The sequence below is a fragment of the Dipodomys merriami genome, unplaced genomic scaffold (genome assembly GCF_024711535.1).
Source record: "Dipodomys merriami isolate MVZ:Mamm:240054 unplaced genomic scaffold, mDipMer1.0.p SCAF_34, whole genome shotgun sequence".
NCBI lineage: Eukaryota > Metazoa > Chordata > Mammalia > Rodentia > Heteromyidae > Dipodomys > Dipodomys merriami.
In genome coordinates this window covers 8253376-8268811 of record NW_027204937.1, presented here as the reverse complement: position 1 = coordinate 8268811, position 15436 = coordinate 8253376, and the positions used below count along the sequence as shown (strand labels likewise).

Sequence of the window (15436 nt, the reverse complement as noted above, 5' to 3'; positions counted from 1 at the left end):
TACTGGAACTTCTTTCTGGTTTTAAATTTTGCTCTCTTTTGGTTAAATATACTTTATATGGTTTAGGGCCTTATAAATTGCTTTATTGCCTAATATATGGTCTTTTCTGACCATGTATGTGTTCTTAAGAAAAAATGTATATTCTGCTGTTATTGTCTAAAATATTGTGTAGATGTCTGTTACATTTAATTGGTTGATAGTTATGTTCATGTTTTCTGTTTCCTTGCTAATCTTTTCTTTAGTTTTATCAATTACTGAAATTGGGGGTTGAAGTTTCTGTTATTGATAAATTGCTTATTTATCATTTCATTTCTGTCAATTTTGCTTCATATATTTTATAGCCCTTATTAAGTGCTCTGGCTTGAATTCTGATGGTAGGATGACTGATTCTATGTATGTAATATTGTTGATAACGGAATAAAACATTTCCTCCATCTTACCAGTGACCAGTGAATGGTTTTTTTTTTTTTTTTTTGGTCAGTCGTGGGGCTTGAACCCTGGGCTTGGGCACTATCCCTCAGCTCTTCAGATCAAGATGAGTGCTCTACCGCTTGAACTACAGCACCACTTCTGGTTTTCTGGTGGTTTATTGGAGATAAGAGTCTCATGGACTTTCCTGCCCAGGCTGGCTTTGAACTGGGATCCTCAGATCTCAGTCTCCTGAGTAGCTAGGATTATAGGCGTGAGCCACAGGCACCTGGCTTGAATGGAATTTTTCTGATACAGTTTAGATGCTTAAGTCATTTTAAAATCCATTAGCACAGCTGTCATAGCTAGATAGTATAAATAAGCATTTCTTTCAGAGAAGGCTCTTATATTCAATGGGAGTGATTAAAGGGTCTTTTATATGAGTCACAGTGAACTGTAGCAGTTCACTCGCTTAAAAAAAAGTATTGCTATTATAAAGGTGATGTACAGAGGGGTTACAGTTACATAAATCAGTTAAAGAGTATATTTCTTTCTGGACAAGGTCACCCCTTCATTCACTTTCTTCTAGTTAGTTCACTAGCTTTAAAAAATAAAAATATTGGGCTGGGAATGTGGCTTAGTGATAGAGTGCTTGTGTAGCATGCGTGAAGCCCTGTGTTCCATTCCTCATTATCATATAAACAGAAGAAGCCAGAAGTGTCACTGTAGCTCAAAGTGGTAAAGTGCTAGCCTTGAGCAAAAGAAACTCAGGGACAGTGCTCAAGCCCCGAGTTCAAGCATCCCCCCCCGCCCCCCAAAAAATGTATTTAAGTGATTATTTTGTTAATGTATTAAATTTTATTGACATTAAATGGCAGATGATAGTGTAATGCTCTTTTTCCCTAGAAAAACTTGAATCAATACTATTATTGTTAACTTATATTTATCTTTTTCACAAGCAAGTCCTCAATTAGACCTGACTTAGGAGAAAGAAGTAAAAAGAGGATATCCACCCTGTTACATTCTGTAGACATTACTTCTCTTTAATTCTCATAGTAACTTTTTAAGGTGAATAGCATTTTCTTTACAAATGAGGAAACTAAAACTTGGAGATTTACTGATTTGGGGAATGTCAGTGATTCTCTTTTCACTTTGAAATCATTGCTTTAGTCTTTATTAAAAGAATATGCTGGTGAGGTGGGGAGAGAAGGGATAGTAGGGGGAAAACAAAGGAGGGGGTAGCAATACTTAACAGGAAATGTACTCATTACCTTACTCATGTAACTGTAACTCCTCTGTACAGTACCTTTACAATAAAAAATATTTAAAAAAAAAAAGAATATAGCAGGCTTTGGAGGTGTAGCCATGACATAATCCTTGACTTCATGAAGTAAATTGTCTGGTAGAAAGGCTTTTCACTCATACTGTCTGAGCCACATTTCACATGGTATTGATATATGTTTGTAGAAAATCTTATAAACTAGTCTACATTCTCATTAAATTTTATAATTTTATTTATTTATTTAGCAGTTGTGGAGCTTGAACTCAAGGCCTGGGTGCTACCCCTGAGCTTTTTTTGCTCAAGGCTAGCACTCTTCCACTGTGAGCTAGAGCACCATGCCCAGTTTTTTTTGTTGTTGTTGTTTTGTTTTGTTTCTTGAGTGGATAATTAGAGGTAAGAGTCTTACTGGGACTTTTTTGCCTCAGCTGGCTTTGAACCACAATCCTCAGATCTCAGCCTCCTGAGTGGCTAGGATTATAGGTATGAGCCACCAATACCCAGCTGAATTTTATAATCTTTACTGTAGTATGATAATCCAAGTGGGTTAGATATTATTGATGTTATCCCCATTTAGAAATGGAAAGACGGGCTGGGAAGTTGGCTCAGTGGTAGAGTGCTTGCCTTGCATGCATGAGGCCCTGGGTTTGATTCCTCAGCACCACATAATCAGAAAAAGCCGAAGTGGCTTGTGGCTCAAGTGGTAGAGCCCTAGCTCAGGGACAGTTCCCAGGCCCAGAGTTCAGGCCCCACAACGGGGGTGGGGGGAGGTGGGGGAAAGAAATGGAAAGACACATTTAGTTAAGTTCCTTTTGTTAGTTAATGGCTGAGTCAGGACACAAAGATCCATGATTTGGCTTGGTACTTTTTCCATTACACCACATTGTCTCATTGTTCTACATGAAACTATAAGCCTCAATTGAGTATTATCCTGGAAAATAATCAGTCTAGCATCACTTAGCAAAACAAGGCATGTAGAAAGAAAAAAATAGGAGATCTAGTATGTGAATCATTCTTAAATATTAGTAGTGAGAAAAATTGTTTTGAAGAAAGGCTAATACATAACCAGAATTTCATGGACAGTCTCCTACAACACTCAGAAAAACTGAAGGCACTGTAATTGCTGGGGTCCTTATTTTTCATTGTTTTGTTTTGCTGGAACAAAGACCTGAAATAGTGAATTTAAGATAAAGAGACCTAAACAGCACCAGAGCAACCTGAAGCTGCAAATCAGAGTGTAATCTTTTTTTATGAAGAAGGGATCACTTGTTTTACATTGATTACTTCAGTTGCTTCCATGAATGCTTAGAGATAGTGATCTCTTCAGTAAAAACATTTGAGTGCTTCTCTGTATAGTAGCTTTGTTAGCTATTGTGGGAGTGATATCAAGGAAGAGATGACACTCTACTTGCCCACAGGAGTCTGTAACCTAGTAAAGGAGAGTCTGTATTCATTCAAATGTACTTGTTCATTCAGAGTAGATTATATATTTAGATCCTATATCAGGCATTTAGGAGAAAAGAATAGGTAAACTAGAAAAGGCTGGTACACCATTTGATTTACTTTGCATTGCTTGCACAGGTAGGAAACATGTGGTCTGATGGTGCTGTAAGGCCCTCAAAATCATTTGGTGCATGATGACACAGACAAGTAATGCTTCTCATGGGCTTCTCTTAGCATGTCTACCTGTCTTGGTAATGCCAAGAATGATGTTATAACATCCCAACAAACCATGGGAGAAAAGAGGTTATTTTCCCCTGAGAGAAACTTCCTACCTCCTTCCTCTAAATTTAAGCAATTAAAAATCTTTTAGAGGACAGTACCTGAAATTTGTTTAACAAACAGAAATCAGTACTACACTTGTGATTTGGTCACATATACCTGACTGTCCATGGGCTAGAGGTTATGTATTATACTAGAAAATATTTACATCTTTTTGGGATGTGTATGTGTATGTGTGTGCATGCGTGTATTCATGTGTGTGTACATGCATGGGCATGTGCTGGTACTGGAACTTGAATTCAGGGCCTGAGCCCTGTCTCATAACTTTTTTCTACTTAAAGCTAGTGTTTCAGCTATACCTACATTTACAGCTTTTGTTTAGTTGGAGATCAATCTCTCAGACTTATTTGCTCTGGGTGGCTTTGAACTTTGCTCCTCAGATCTTAGCTTTCTGATTAGCTAGGATTACAGGGTTAAGCCATTGGTGTCCAGCTTGCACTGTTTTTTAAACAATGGATTAGTGCCTAAGATATGTAAAGACCATTAAAAAATACAAACATCAACAGAAAAAAAATCACAGAATAAGAAATACAAGAAGCTAATATGGTAAAATTATGTGTTTAATCTTACCAGTTATCGAAGAAATGATGATTCTACAAAAACACTTTCTTTTTTTGGGGGGTGGGGTCTGGTCGTGGGGCCTGAACTCTGGGCCTGGGTATTGTCCCTGAGCTCTTCAGCTCAAGGCTATCACTCTACCACTTGAGCCATAGCCCCACTTTGGGATTTTTCTGCTTATGTGGTGCTGAGGAATTGAACCCAGGGCCTCATGCATGGAAGGCAAGCACTCTACCACTGAGCCACCTTCCCAGCCCTAGACTTGTATCCTTAATCACTATAACTGTGTTCTTGTTTGGATTAGTTACCATTATGTTGTATGCCTGCCCTCTATTAACAATATCTAGTACAAAAAACACATTTAAATATTTGTCAAATGAATGAATATAGGTAGTCAATTAAAATATTAAAGCATGATATGTATAAACTTTATCATTTTGGAGGTAAATTATCAGTATCAAAATGACATATTAATGATTCAGTAGTTCTACTACTTACTATTTATCTTTAACACACACACATATATACAAGTGTGTCTGCATTCTAGATAATCAAAAATGTGGGAAAATATAAGTGCTCATTAGGGCTATATATAATTAACAAAATGTGAACTATGATATGGATATATTGTAGATGTGTATGCACACAATTAAACAAGGTTATAGGTGTGTGTGTGTGTGTGTGTGTGTGTGTGTGTGTGTGTGTGTGTGTGTGTGTGTGTGTGTGTGTGTGTGTGTGTGTGTGTGTGTGTGTGTGTGTGTGTGTGTGTGTGTGTGTGTTTAAGCAGAAACCATGGCTTGAATTTGGGACCTTGTGCTTTCTCTCAGTTAGGTTGCTTATAGATGGCACTCCACTACTTGATTTCTGCTTTTAGTCTTTTGCTGGTTAATTGGAGATAGTCTATCAGACTTTCCTGCCCTGGAAGGCTTCAAACCTTCATCTTCTAGGTCTCAGCCTCCTGAGTAGCTAGCATTACAGGTGTGAGCTATTGTTACTTGGATATAAGATGTATTAGTGAACAAGGAGAGCAAGTTATACAGATTTTCCTACCAAAATAGATTCTTGATGATGAAAGAGTAAAACAAAAGCAATCATGAGCTGGGCGCTGGTGGCTCACGCCTGCAATTCTAGCTACTCAGGAGACTGAGATCTGAGGATCACAGTTCAAAGCAAGGCCAGGCAGGAAAGTCTGTGAGACTTTTTGCTCTATCATTTGAGCCACAGCGCCACTTCCAGCTTTTTCTGCTTATGTGGTACTGAGGAATCGAACCCAGGGCCTCATGCATGCAAGGCAAGTGCTCTACCACTGAGCCACCTTCCCAGCCTCTGTGAGACTCTTATCTCCAGTAAACCACCAGAAAACAAGACGTGGCGCTGTGGCTTAAATGGTAGAGCCCTCGCCTTGAGCTTCTGAGCTGAGGGACAGTACCCAGGGCCCCATGACCTCCCCTTCCCCCCCCCAAAAAAATCATGAAAACAGCAGAAAAAAAACATTTAAATCTTTTTATAATGTTTACTTTTCTAAGCATGATTTGAAATGTAGACACCAAAACAGAAAAGATTGACCAATTTGTCAAATAGGAGACATCCATGTAGGAAAAGCTCCACTAAACTGGGACAAATTCTGCAATTGCAGAGAGATCAGTAAAAACAGGAAAGTATAAACATGGGAAAGATAGAAGTGTGTATTGCATTTTTGTTCAAAATTAAAAATACGAATTAGGAAATTAGGTCCTATTTCCTTTCTGTAACATTGGTTAAGTTTGATTTTACTCAGTAGTCACAAGATTGTGAAGAAAAAAGATACTTGTATATGTCTGGAGAAAACATATGTAAATATCAAGTTTGGTGGAAAAAATGACAATATTTGTGAAAAGTTAAAATGTGTATTTTCTTTTGGAAATTTATTATACATTAAAAGTATAATGATGCATATACAGGTGTTATTTACTATATTATAGCCTTAAAAACATATACACAATAAGAATGGTCACTGAAAGAGATGTGAGTTAAATTACACCTATCAATTTAATGGCTTTTTTTTTTTTTTTTTTTCCTGGTTATGGGGCTTGAACTCTGGGCCTGGGCGCTGTCCCTAAGCTCTTCAGCTCAAGGCTAGCACTCTACCACTTGAGCCACAGCACCACTTCTGGTTTTCTGTGGTTCATTGGAAACAAGAGTCTCATGGACTTTCCTTCCAGGGTGGCTTTGAACTGTGATCCTCGGATCTCAGCCTCTTGAATAGCTAGGATTACTGGGATGAGCCACCAATGCCCAGCTACCAATGCTCTTTGTTTAATGACTCAAATCAGCTGCTGTTCTAGGCATTTTGATGGCAATGTAATATTTGTACCCCTATTATAATCATGTTTTCCCAGTATTTGTTTTAAACTACTCTTAACTTTTATTTAGGATGTACCAGTTGCAAACAATCACCTTGTTCTTTATAGCTCTTGACAGAGAATCCATGTTAGTGAAAGATACCGGGTTGCTATCTTAGAAATTGAAACCCTGTGTGACTGTAGTGTAACAACAATGTCAGCTTCCCAGATCCTTTTCTCTTAATGTCTTCCTCAGCAGGAATAAAGCTCTTTCCAGTGGTTATTTTTTCTTTTTACTGCTATTGTGAGAGTGTTCATATTCAAAGGGTGTCTTTTTAGGATCAGATTTAGCCTCTTCAGAAAGCTGAACAATTAGGTTACACTTTTATTTCTTTCACTATGTTTCATTCTTCAGGCTTGACTTGATCATGTAAGACCAACTGCCCTGATAGATTACTGATAAATTACTAATTGTATAAACAAACCAGTCCATGGTTCAAATCATTGTTTATTTTCCTGTTCTAGTTCTTTCTCCTAGGTTGCTTTTGCTGATGGATAACAATAGATATCATTTTTAAAGCAATTAGGTCTATGCAATGTGAAATTCTTCATATAAAGTAACATTCTTCATCACTAAAAATTTAATATACAAAGTATAGTTTTTATGTAAAGTACAAAGCAACTGAGGCTCAGAGAGGTTAAATAAGCTGCTGAATGTAGAACTAGCTGTTAAAGATTAGACATGAATTCAAATTTGTGTCTGGCAGATTCTCATAGCAGAGTTTTTGCCCTGCCCTCCACCAACTGATTACTTATTAAAAATATTCATTTGGAGCTGGATGCCAGTGTCTGATGCCTGTAATCCTAGCAACAAAGGAGGCTGAGATCTGAGGATTGTTTGAAGCTAGCCAGGAAAAGGAAAGTTCATGAGACTCTTACCTCTAGCTACCAAAAAGCTTGAAGTGGAGCTATGGCTCAAATGGTAGAATGGTAGCCTTGAGCAAAAAGTCAGAGACTGCACCTAGGCCTGAATTCAAGCAACAAAATTCAAACAACAAAAAAAAAGATTTCCATTTTATTTTTTTTGTTGGTCATGGGGCTTGAACTCTGGGCCTGGGCACTATCCCTCAGCTCTTCACCTCAAGGCTAGCACTCTGTCACTTGACCCACTTCCGGTTTTCTGGTGATTTACTGGAGATAAGAGTTTCTTAGACTTTCCTACCTGGGCTGGCTTTGAACTGTGATCCTCAGATCACAGCCTCCTGAGTAGCTAGGATTATAGGCGTGAGCGACGAGCACCTGGCTTTATTTTTATTTTATTTTTCAATTTGATCTGTACTAATATACTGATAATAGGATATTCTTACTCTTGATTCTTGTTTTTTTTTTTTTTTTTAAATGCCTGGTTGCTGTTCCTGAGCCTCTTTGTGTTCAAAGCTAGTGCTCTACCATTTGAGCCACAGCACTATTTTTGTTTTTTTCTGAATAGTTTATTGGAGATAAGAGTCTCATGAACTTTTCTGTGTGGGCTGGCTTCAAACCTTGATTCTCAGATCTCAGCCTCCTGTGTAGCTAGGATTACAGGCATCAGCCACTGATACCTAGCAAGCCACTGCTTTTAAGCAATGGAGGATGACTGGAATACAGAGAAATTCCATTTGGAGGAAGAACAGTTGCTTGGCAATAACTTCTCAATAGGAAGCTTTTAGAACTCAAGAACTCTATATATAGGAAAAATAATCATACAAGAAGACATTCTTGGGGCTGGGAAGGTGGCTCAGTGGTAGAGCGCTTGCCTTGCATGCATGAGGCCCTGGGTTCGATTCCTTAGCACCATATAAGCAAAAAGAAAAAAGCCAGAAGTGGCGCTGTGGCTCAAGTGGTAGAACGCTAGCCTTGAGCTGAAGAGCTGAGGGACAGCACCCAGGCCCAGAGTTTAAGCCCCATGACCAGACCCAAAAATATATATATATTTTTATGAATTAAGATGATTGAAGTAATTATATAGAAAGTACTTGTTCTTGATGTTTCACCATGTATTATCCACTGAACATGAGTGTGCAGAAATTCTTAACTCTTCCTTGACACATTTAATTTGGCTTTCTTAGGCAATGAAATTTGTATACTGCTGAATTCCGAAGATATAATTATAGTTTATTGTTAAACTCCATTGCTTTTATTTGTCTGGCGATGATAGATTTATATGATGAAAATTATGGCTTATTGTTTTAGCAAATGTAATGAGCAGTCTGTTTTCTTTAGGATCAGCCAGGGCATACTGAATCATCAGGACTGCCTGATGGTGCAGCAAGCATCATGAGTAAGCAAGGAGCAGGCTGTTCCTTATCACGTGCATAAGGGGAAGAAGGTAAGAAAACCAGTGTTTTCATTTCTTTATGAAACTGACCTTGAGAAAACAACTAGAGCTATAGGAAGCAATGCTGATTCATATGTTCTATTTACTTTCTTTATAATGTCTCTTATTAAACCAGAAACAAACTTGTTCAGAAAGATCTGCTTTAATCCAGAACAAGAAAGTATTTTTAAATTACTGTTAAATTCTCAAGCAGGGCTGGCTCTCTCCTTTTAGAATCAATTTACTGCTGCTTAGCTGACTTCAAACCTCAGTCCTCAGATCGCAGTCTCCTGAGTTGCTAGTATTATAGGCATGAGCCACCAGTGCCCAGCACTAACACTATTTCTCAAATCCATGTTCTTTTCTCTGATCAAGAGAGTAGATTATTGTGGAATAAGAGGAAACCTAATCTTTCCGGGGTTTACAGAATCCTTGCCTTTAAAAAATCATACAAGGGCTGGGAAGGTGGCTCAGTGGTAGAGTGCTTGCTTTACATGCATAAGGCCCTGGGTTCGATTCCTCAGCACCACATAAGCAGAAAAAGCCAGAAGTGGTGCTGTGGCTCAAGTGGTAGAGCACTAGCCTTGAGCCGAAGAGCTGAGGGGCAGTACCCAGGCCCAGAGTTCAGGCCCCACAACCGGCAAAATAAATAAATAAATAAATAAAAATCATACAAATAGCAGCTCTCAAGCTCAAGAAAGTGAATTTAAATAACTTCTTGGACTTCTGTAATGTTTATTTTATAGTGCTTATCTGTTTTATCTGACAAATTAATCATAGAGCATCTGGTGATATATTCTCTCTTGTACTGAGTTGTTATTAAAAACATTATTACTTAAATTTTCTTATTGTTTACTAAGTAAAGTATAAGCTCCTTGACATTATGGATTATGTCTGAGACTTTAATTAATTGACATACTCTTTACACAGTAGATGTACAATAAGTATGTTAGTTTAGTTATTTACTTTTTTTTTTTATTGGTTGTAAGGCTTGGGTACTGTCCCTAAGCTCTTTAGCTCAAGGTGAGTGCTCTACCACTTGAGCCAAAGCTCCACTTCTGGTTTTCTGGTGGTTAATTGGAGATAAAAGTCTCACAGACATTCCTGCCTGGGCTGGCTTTGAACCTTGGTCCTCAGATCTCAGCCTCCTGAGCAGCTAGGATTACAGGGGTGAGCCACTGGTGCCAGCTTTAATTTTTTATAATGATGAACATGCTGGTGGTAGGTAAGTTGACTTAAATAAAATAAACTTGGGAACAGGTACCAGTAGCTCACACCTGTAATCCTGAGCAGTGGGAAGAGGGGATTTGAGGATTACAATTCTGATGCTAGTCCAAACAAAAAATTAAGACAGTTATCTCAACCATCTGAACCTTTGTTCCTGTCTGTCATTCTTGCTCTGTAATGGCTGGGATCAAGACAGAGGTTCCAGGCCAGCCTGGGCCAAACTGTTTCAACAGGGAAAAGAAACGCTAGCCATGTGCCTTAATAGCTGGGCATGGTAGTCCATGTCTGTCATCCCAGCTATAGCAAGAATTGAATACAAGAGAATCACAGACTAGACTGATTCAGGCAAAATGTGAGACTCTGTCTCAAAGGTAGCCAAAACAAAAAGGAGTGGAGACATTTGTTCTTGGTGAAGCAGGCTTAAAGTTCTGAGTTCTCACCCTGTACCACTATCTATCTGCCTATTTCATCTAATCTATCATCTTGGGGGGGGGGAGTACTTAAAAAGTCAATTAAGTGCTGGGAAGTTGGCTTAGTGGTAGAGCGCTTGCCTTGCATGCATCAGGCCCTGGGTTCGATTCCTCAGCACCACATAAGCAGAAAAAAAAAGCCGGAAGTGGCGCTGTGGCTCAAGTAGTAGAGTGCTAACCTTGAGCTGAAGAGCTGAGGGACAGCACCCAGGCCCAGAGTTCAGGCCCCACGGCCAGACCCCCCCCCCCAAAAAAAAAAAAAGTCAATTAAATTCCCTGAGTTTATTTTCTTATTTATAAAATGAGAGAAAATAAGCATTATAAATAAAAAGCATTTGTCACTTTTTATATTTGATTTAAACATTTATAATAGCAGGGTATTATATTTCTGATTTTCCTTCTTGTTTCTTTAGACTTTTTGTGGAAATTGTAATCTGACGATCTTGTATATAGCAATAAGAAGACAAGTGAAGTTTCCAGTTTGAAAAACATTTTTTTGAGAAATTAAGGAAATAGATAAGCAAAGAGATCCTGATAATGGAATCATACACAGGGGTGGGATAACTTATTTAACTCCCACTACGGGCTCCTGGCATTATGATAAATAGTTGACACAGTTAGCATCTCCCTCCAGAGGATAACATTTAGATAAGTTAAGGGAGCTAGGAAATAGTATTAAAGAGAAGAAATAGTATTGAAAAAAGCAAGTAGCATCCTTTATTCCATGCTTATACTTTCCTGTCATTCCCTAGTTGACAAAAATTCTGAAAGCTTCCTCTTCTGTTAGAAATGTATTTTTATCCCAGTCAGAACAATAATTTTCTCAACATTTGAGATTGGTCTTTTGAAGCATGCTCTATTGAGTTGAACAGGTGTGCCTTCTTTGTTTAGTTCTATGATTGTCCCTCAGTGTCCGTGGGGGAATTGTACAAGTACCCCTGCAGATTCCAAAACCCATGGATATGCAAGTCATTTATATGAAATTGTGTAGTATTTTATATAATCTGTGTGTCATATCCTCCTATATACTCAAATCATCTTTAGATTATTATAAAACCATATAAAATGTAAAATCTTGGTGAAGAATTGTTTTGTTATATTGTTTAGAGAATAATTACAAGAAATCATATTTGTACATCTTCAGTACAGATGCGATTTCTTTCAAAAGATTTTCCATCTGTGATTGGCTGTGGCTGTAGATACAGGAACTCACAGATTCAGAGGACCAACTGTATTTTGATGATTGTCGCCCTTCAGTTTCTAACTTAAAGATCTTTGGGGGTGGGTGGGAAGGTGGCTCAGTGGTAGAGTGCTTGCCTTGCATGCATGAGGCCCTGGGTTCGATTGCTCAGTACCACATAAGCAGAAAAGGCTGGAAGTGGCGTTGTGGCTTAAGTGGTAGGAACGCTAGCCTTGAGCTGAAGAGCTGAGGGACAGCGCCAAGGCCCAGAATTCAGGCCCCATGATCAACCAAAAATAAAACAAGATCTTTAGGGGCATGACAAGCTTTATTGTTTGCATTGTCTATGTAGATTTATGAGATTATATTCTTTTATACTTAAGATTTATAAGTTATATTTTAATAATTCAGAACTCAATACCAATTTTATCTACTCTTTTTTAGGCTTTAAAAAAACGTCTCTTAAGCTGTGTTTCCTCACTGATGGAGAATTATTTCCAGGCAGAAGCTTATAACCTGGACAAGGTGTTAGATGAATTTGAACAAAACGAAGGTACAGACTTACTTCGTTGAATCTGTTTGGATTTATGATAAAGAGAATTTGAAATAAGAGAATACAGTATTTGGAAAAATAGAATCAGGCCTAGTAACTTAATGATAACAGTGATAATATTATTATGATATATAATACTATTGTAAATATTATATTAACATGATTATTAGAGGAAGAAATATTTTTATCTTATGTGCCAGGTATATGGATCATGTAATTTAATGTTTAAAACAACCTCAAGGCTGGGAATGTGGCTCAGTGCTAGAGTTCTTGCCTTGTACTCATGAGGCCCTGGGTTTAATTCCTCAGCACTACATACGCAGAAAAAGCCAGAAGTGGTGTTGTGGCTCAACTACTAGAGTGCCAGCCTTGAGCTGAAGAGCTGAGGGACAGCGCTCAGGCCGAGAGTTCAAGCCCCAGGACCTACCAAAAAACAAAAACAAAAAACAACCTCAAGAAGGTAGACTTCCTTATCTTCAGGTTTTGTATTTGTTTTTGTTTTTGTCGGTCATAGAGCTTGAATTCTAGGCCTAGGCACTGTCCCTGAGCTCTTCAGTTCAAGGCAGGCTCTCTACCACTTGAACCACAGCGCCACTTCTGGTTTTCTTGTGGTTAATTGGAGATAAGAGTCTCATGGACATTCCTGCCCTAGCTGGCTTTCAACCTCAATCTTCAGATCTCAGCTTCCCCAGTAGCTAGGATTGCAGGTGTGAGCTACTAGAGCCCAGCCCATGTTCTATTTAAGACTTCGATAGACCCAAAGTAACCAAATCAAAACTAATTTCTCAGGCTAAGAGTGGTGGCACATGCCTGTAACACTATATGAAAAACAGCTGGAGTAAAAAGGGGTAAGCTGGCTAAGTTTAGAGTGCCTGCCTAGTAAGTCTGAGACTCTGAGTTTAAAAGCTTCAATACCGTGGGGCACTGGTGGCTCACCCCTTGTAATCCTAACTCCTCAGGAGGCTGAGCTCTGAGGATCATGGTTCATAGGCAGCCCTAGCAGGAAAGTGTGAGATTCTTTTTTTTTTTTTTTTTGGTCCGGTTGTGGGGCCTGAACTCTGGGCCTGGGCTCTGTCCCTCAGCTCTTCAGCTCAAGGCTAGCGCTCTACCACTTGAGCACAGCGCCACTTCTGGCTTTTTTCTTTTCTTTTTTTTTTTTTTTGCTTATGTGGTGCTGAGGAATCGAACGCAGGGCCTCATGCATGCAAGGCAAGCGCTCTACCATTGAGCCACCTTCCCAGCCCAAGTGTGAGATTCTTATCTCCAATTAACCACCAGAAAACCAGGAGTGGCCCTGTGGCTCAAAGTGGTAGAGCGCTAGCCTTGAACAAAAAGAGCTCAAGGACAGTACCGAGGCCCTGAGTTCAAGCCCCAGCACTAACAAAAAAAAGAAACGAAAAGAAATAAAAACAAATATGGGATATGGGCTAGGAAGGTGGCTCAGTGGTAAAGTGCTTGCCTTGCATTCATGAGGCTCTGGGATCAATTCCTCAGCACCACATAAGCAGAAAATGCCAGAAGTAGCACTCTGGTTCAAGTGGTAGAATGCTAGCCTTGAGCTGAATTGCTGAGGGACAGTGCCCAGGCTCAGAGTTTAAGCCCCATGATTGACCAAAAGAAAAAAGAAAAAAAGAATATAGAATAATAAGTATAAGGGGTATGATACCTGGAAAGATATCTGGAATGACTTGCTCATAATCATTTATGACTCAGTTCTATCTCATTTCCCTTGGCTCATTCCTGATTCATGTAAATGTGAAATGTAAATGATTAGGGATTTTGTTGGATTGAAGTATGCTTTCTAAATACCAGGCCAGAAACTATGTCATCCTCTGAGATTCAGCCATTGATAGAAATATTTTTATAATACATTCTTCAATCCTCTGTGTATTGCAGTTGTTTAAGTTGTAAAATGTCTAGTCAAGTGTTAAACCTAACCATGTGAATAGTATGCATCCAGAATACCATTGATTTAGGGCTGGGAAGGTGGCTCAGTGGTAGAGCGCTTGCCTTGCATGCCTGAGGCCCTGGGTTCGATTCCTCAGCACCACATAAGCAAAAAGAAAAAAAAGCCAGAAGTGGCGCTGTGGCTCAAGTGGTAGAGCGCTAGCCTTGAGCTGAAGAGCTGAGGGACAGTGCCCAGGCCCAGAATTCAGGCCCCACGACCGGACCCCTCCTCCTCCCACTCCCCCCAAAAAAGAAAGCCAGAATACCATTGATTTAATAAAAATATTAGAGGGTGTGTGTGTGTGTGTGTGTGTGTGTGTGTGTGTGTGTGTGTGTGTGTGTGTGTGTGTGTGTGTGTGTGTGTGTGTGTGTGTGTGTGTGTGTGTGTGTGTGTGTGTGTGTGTGTGTGTGTGTGTGTGTGTGTGTGTGTGTGTGTGGGGTACTTTGTAATATTATTTTAAAGTATATTTTTTTTGACTCTGTAAACATAGCAGTACATCATAGATTTACAAAAAATAATTCCTTTATAAGGAAAAGGATTTCTAAATGGTTGTAACTATATCATGTTTCTTTTTTTTCTTTTCTTTTCTTTTTCTGCCCATTCTGGGGCTTGAACTCTGAGCCTGAGCCCCTGTCCTTGAGCTTTTGCTCAAGGATAGCACTCTATCATTGAGCCATAACACCACTTCCAGCTTTTTCTGAGTATTTTTTTGGAGATGAGAGTCTTTCAGACTTTCCTCCCCCACTGGCTTCCAGCTGTGATCCTTAGATCTCAGCCTTCTGAGTAGCTAGGATTACAGGTATGAGACACTGGAGCAAGTTTACTTAGCTCTTTTAAATCCTTCTGCTTGGGTTTATACTTTTGCTTGTTCCCTTAGTTACAGTTTCTTTTCCAGATTTAGGTGTTTTGAAGCCTACTCCAGTTCTTGCTGTCATGAATTAGAGCTCACTTAACTCATCCTGAAAAGATACCTTTTCTCTGAATTGATTTTCTGTTTCCACATGGAGTTTACAGATACACAGGCTGCCCTGTACTACTTATTAGGTATTCATTTCAATTGTATCTATATCTCATATTCCCAGCTACATTATATATTTTGTAATGGTGCCAACCATCATTTAATCTTAATGTATCATAAAACCAATGATTTTATTATAGTAGATACTCACTGTATATTTATTGTATACCTATGCACCATGAGGACTTACACTGGTAGAACAAAATGGCTTCTGCTTCAGAAATCATTTATCTTCATTCAGTGAATACAAATAAATTATTGTGTAATAGTATACTAAAGGCTTTAATAAAGATCTTAAGAAGGTGCTATGCATGGTTTGATAATTATTGTAAATAT

The 15436-nt window shown here is 38.8% G+C and overlaps 1 protein-coding gene across 2 annotated transcripts in view; it reads left to right on the top strand.

The window, feature by feature from the left end:
- Nucleotides 1-15436, top strand: part of Zfyve9 (zinc finger FYVE-type containing 9) — a 116306-nt gene that overhangs the window by 25993 nt on the left and 74877 nt on the right. For both annotated transcript variants that reach the window (XM_069987222.1, XM_069987224.1), the window contains exons 2-3: nucleotides 8611-8716; nucleotides 12026-12134. In XM_069987222.1, coding sequence (XP_069843323.1) covers nucleotides 12065-12134 — 70 coding nt within the window. In that variant the 5' untranslated portion in view covers nucleotides 8611-8716; nucleotides 12026-12064. The remainder of the gene's footprint in view (nucleotides 1-8610; nucleotides 8717-12025; nucleotides 12135-15436) is intronic.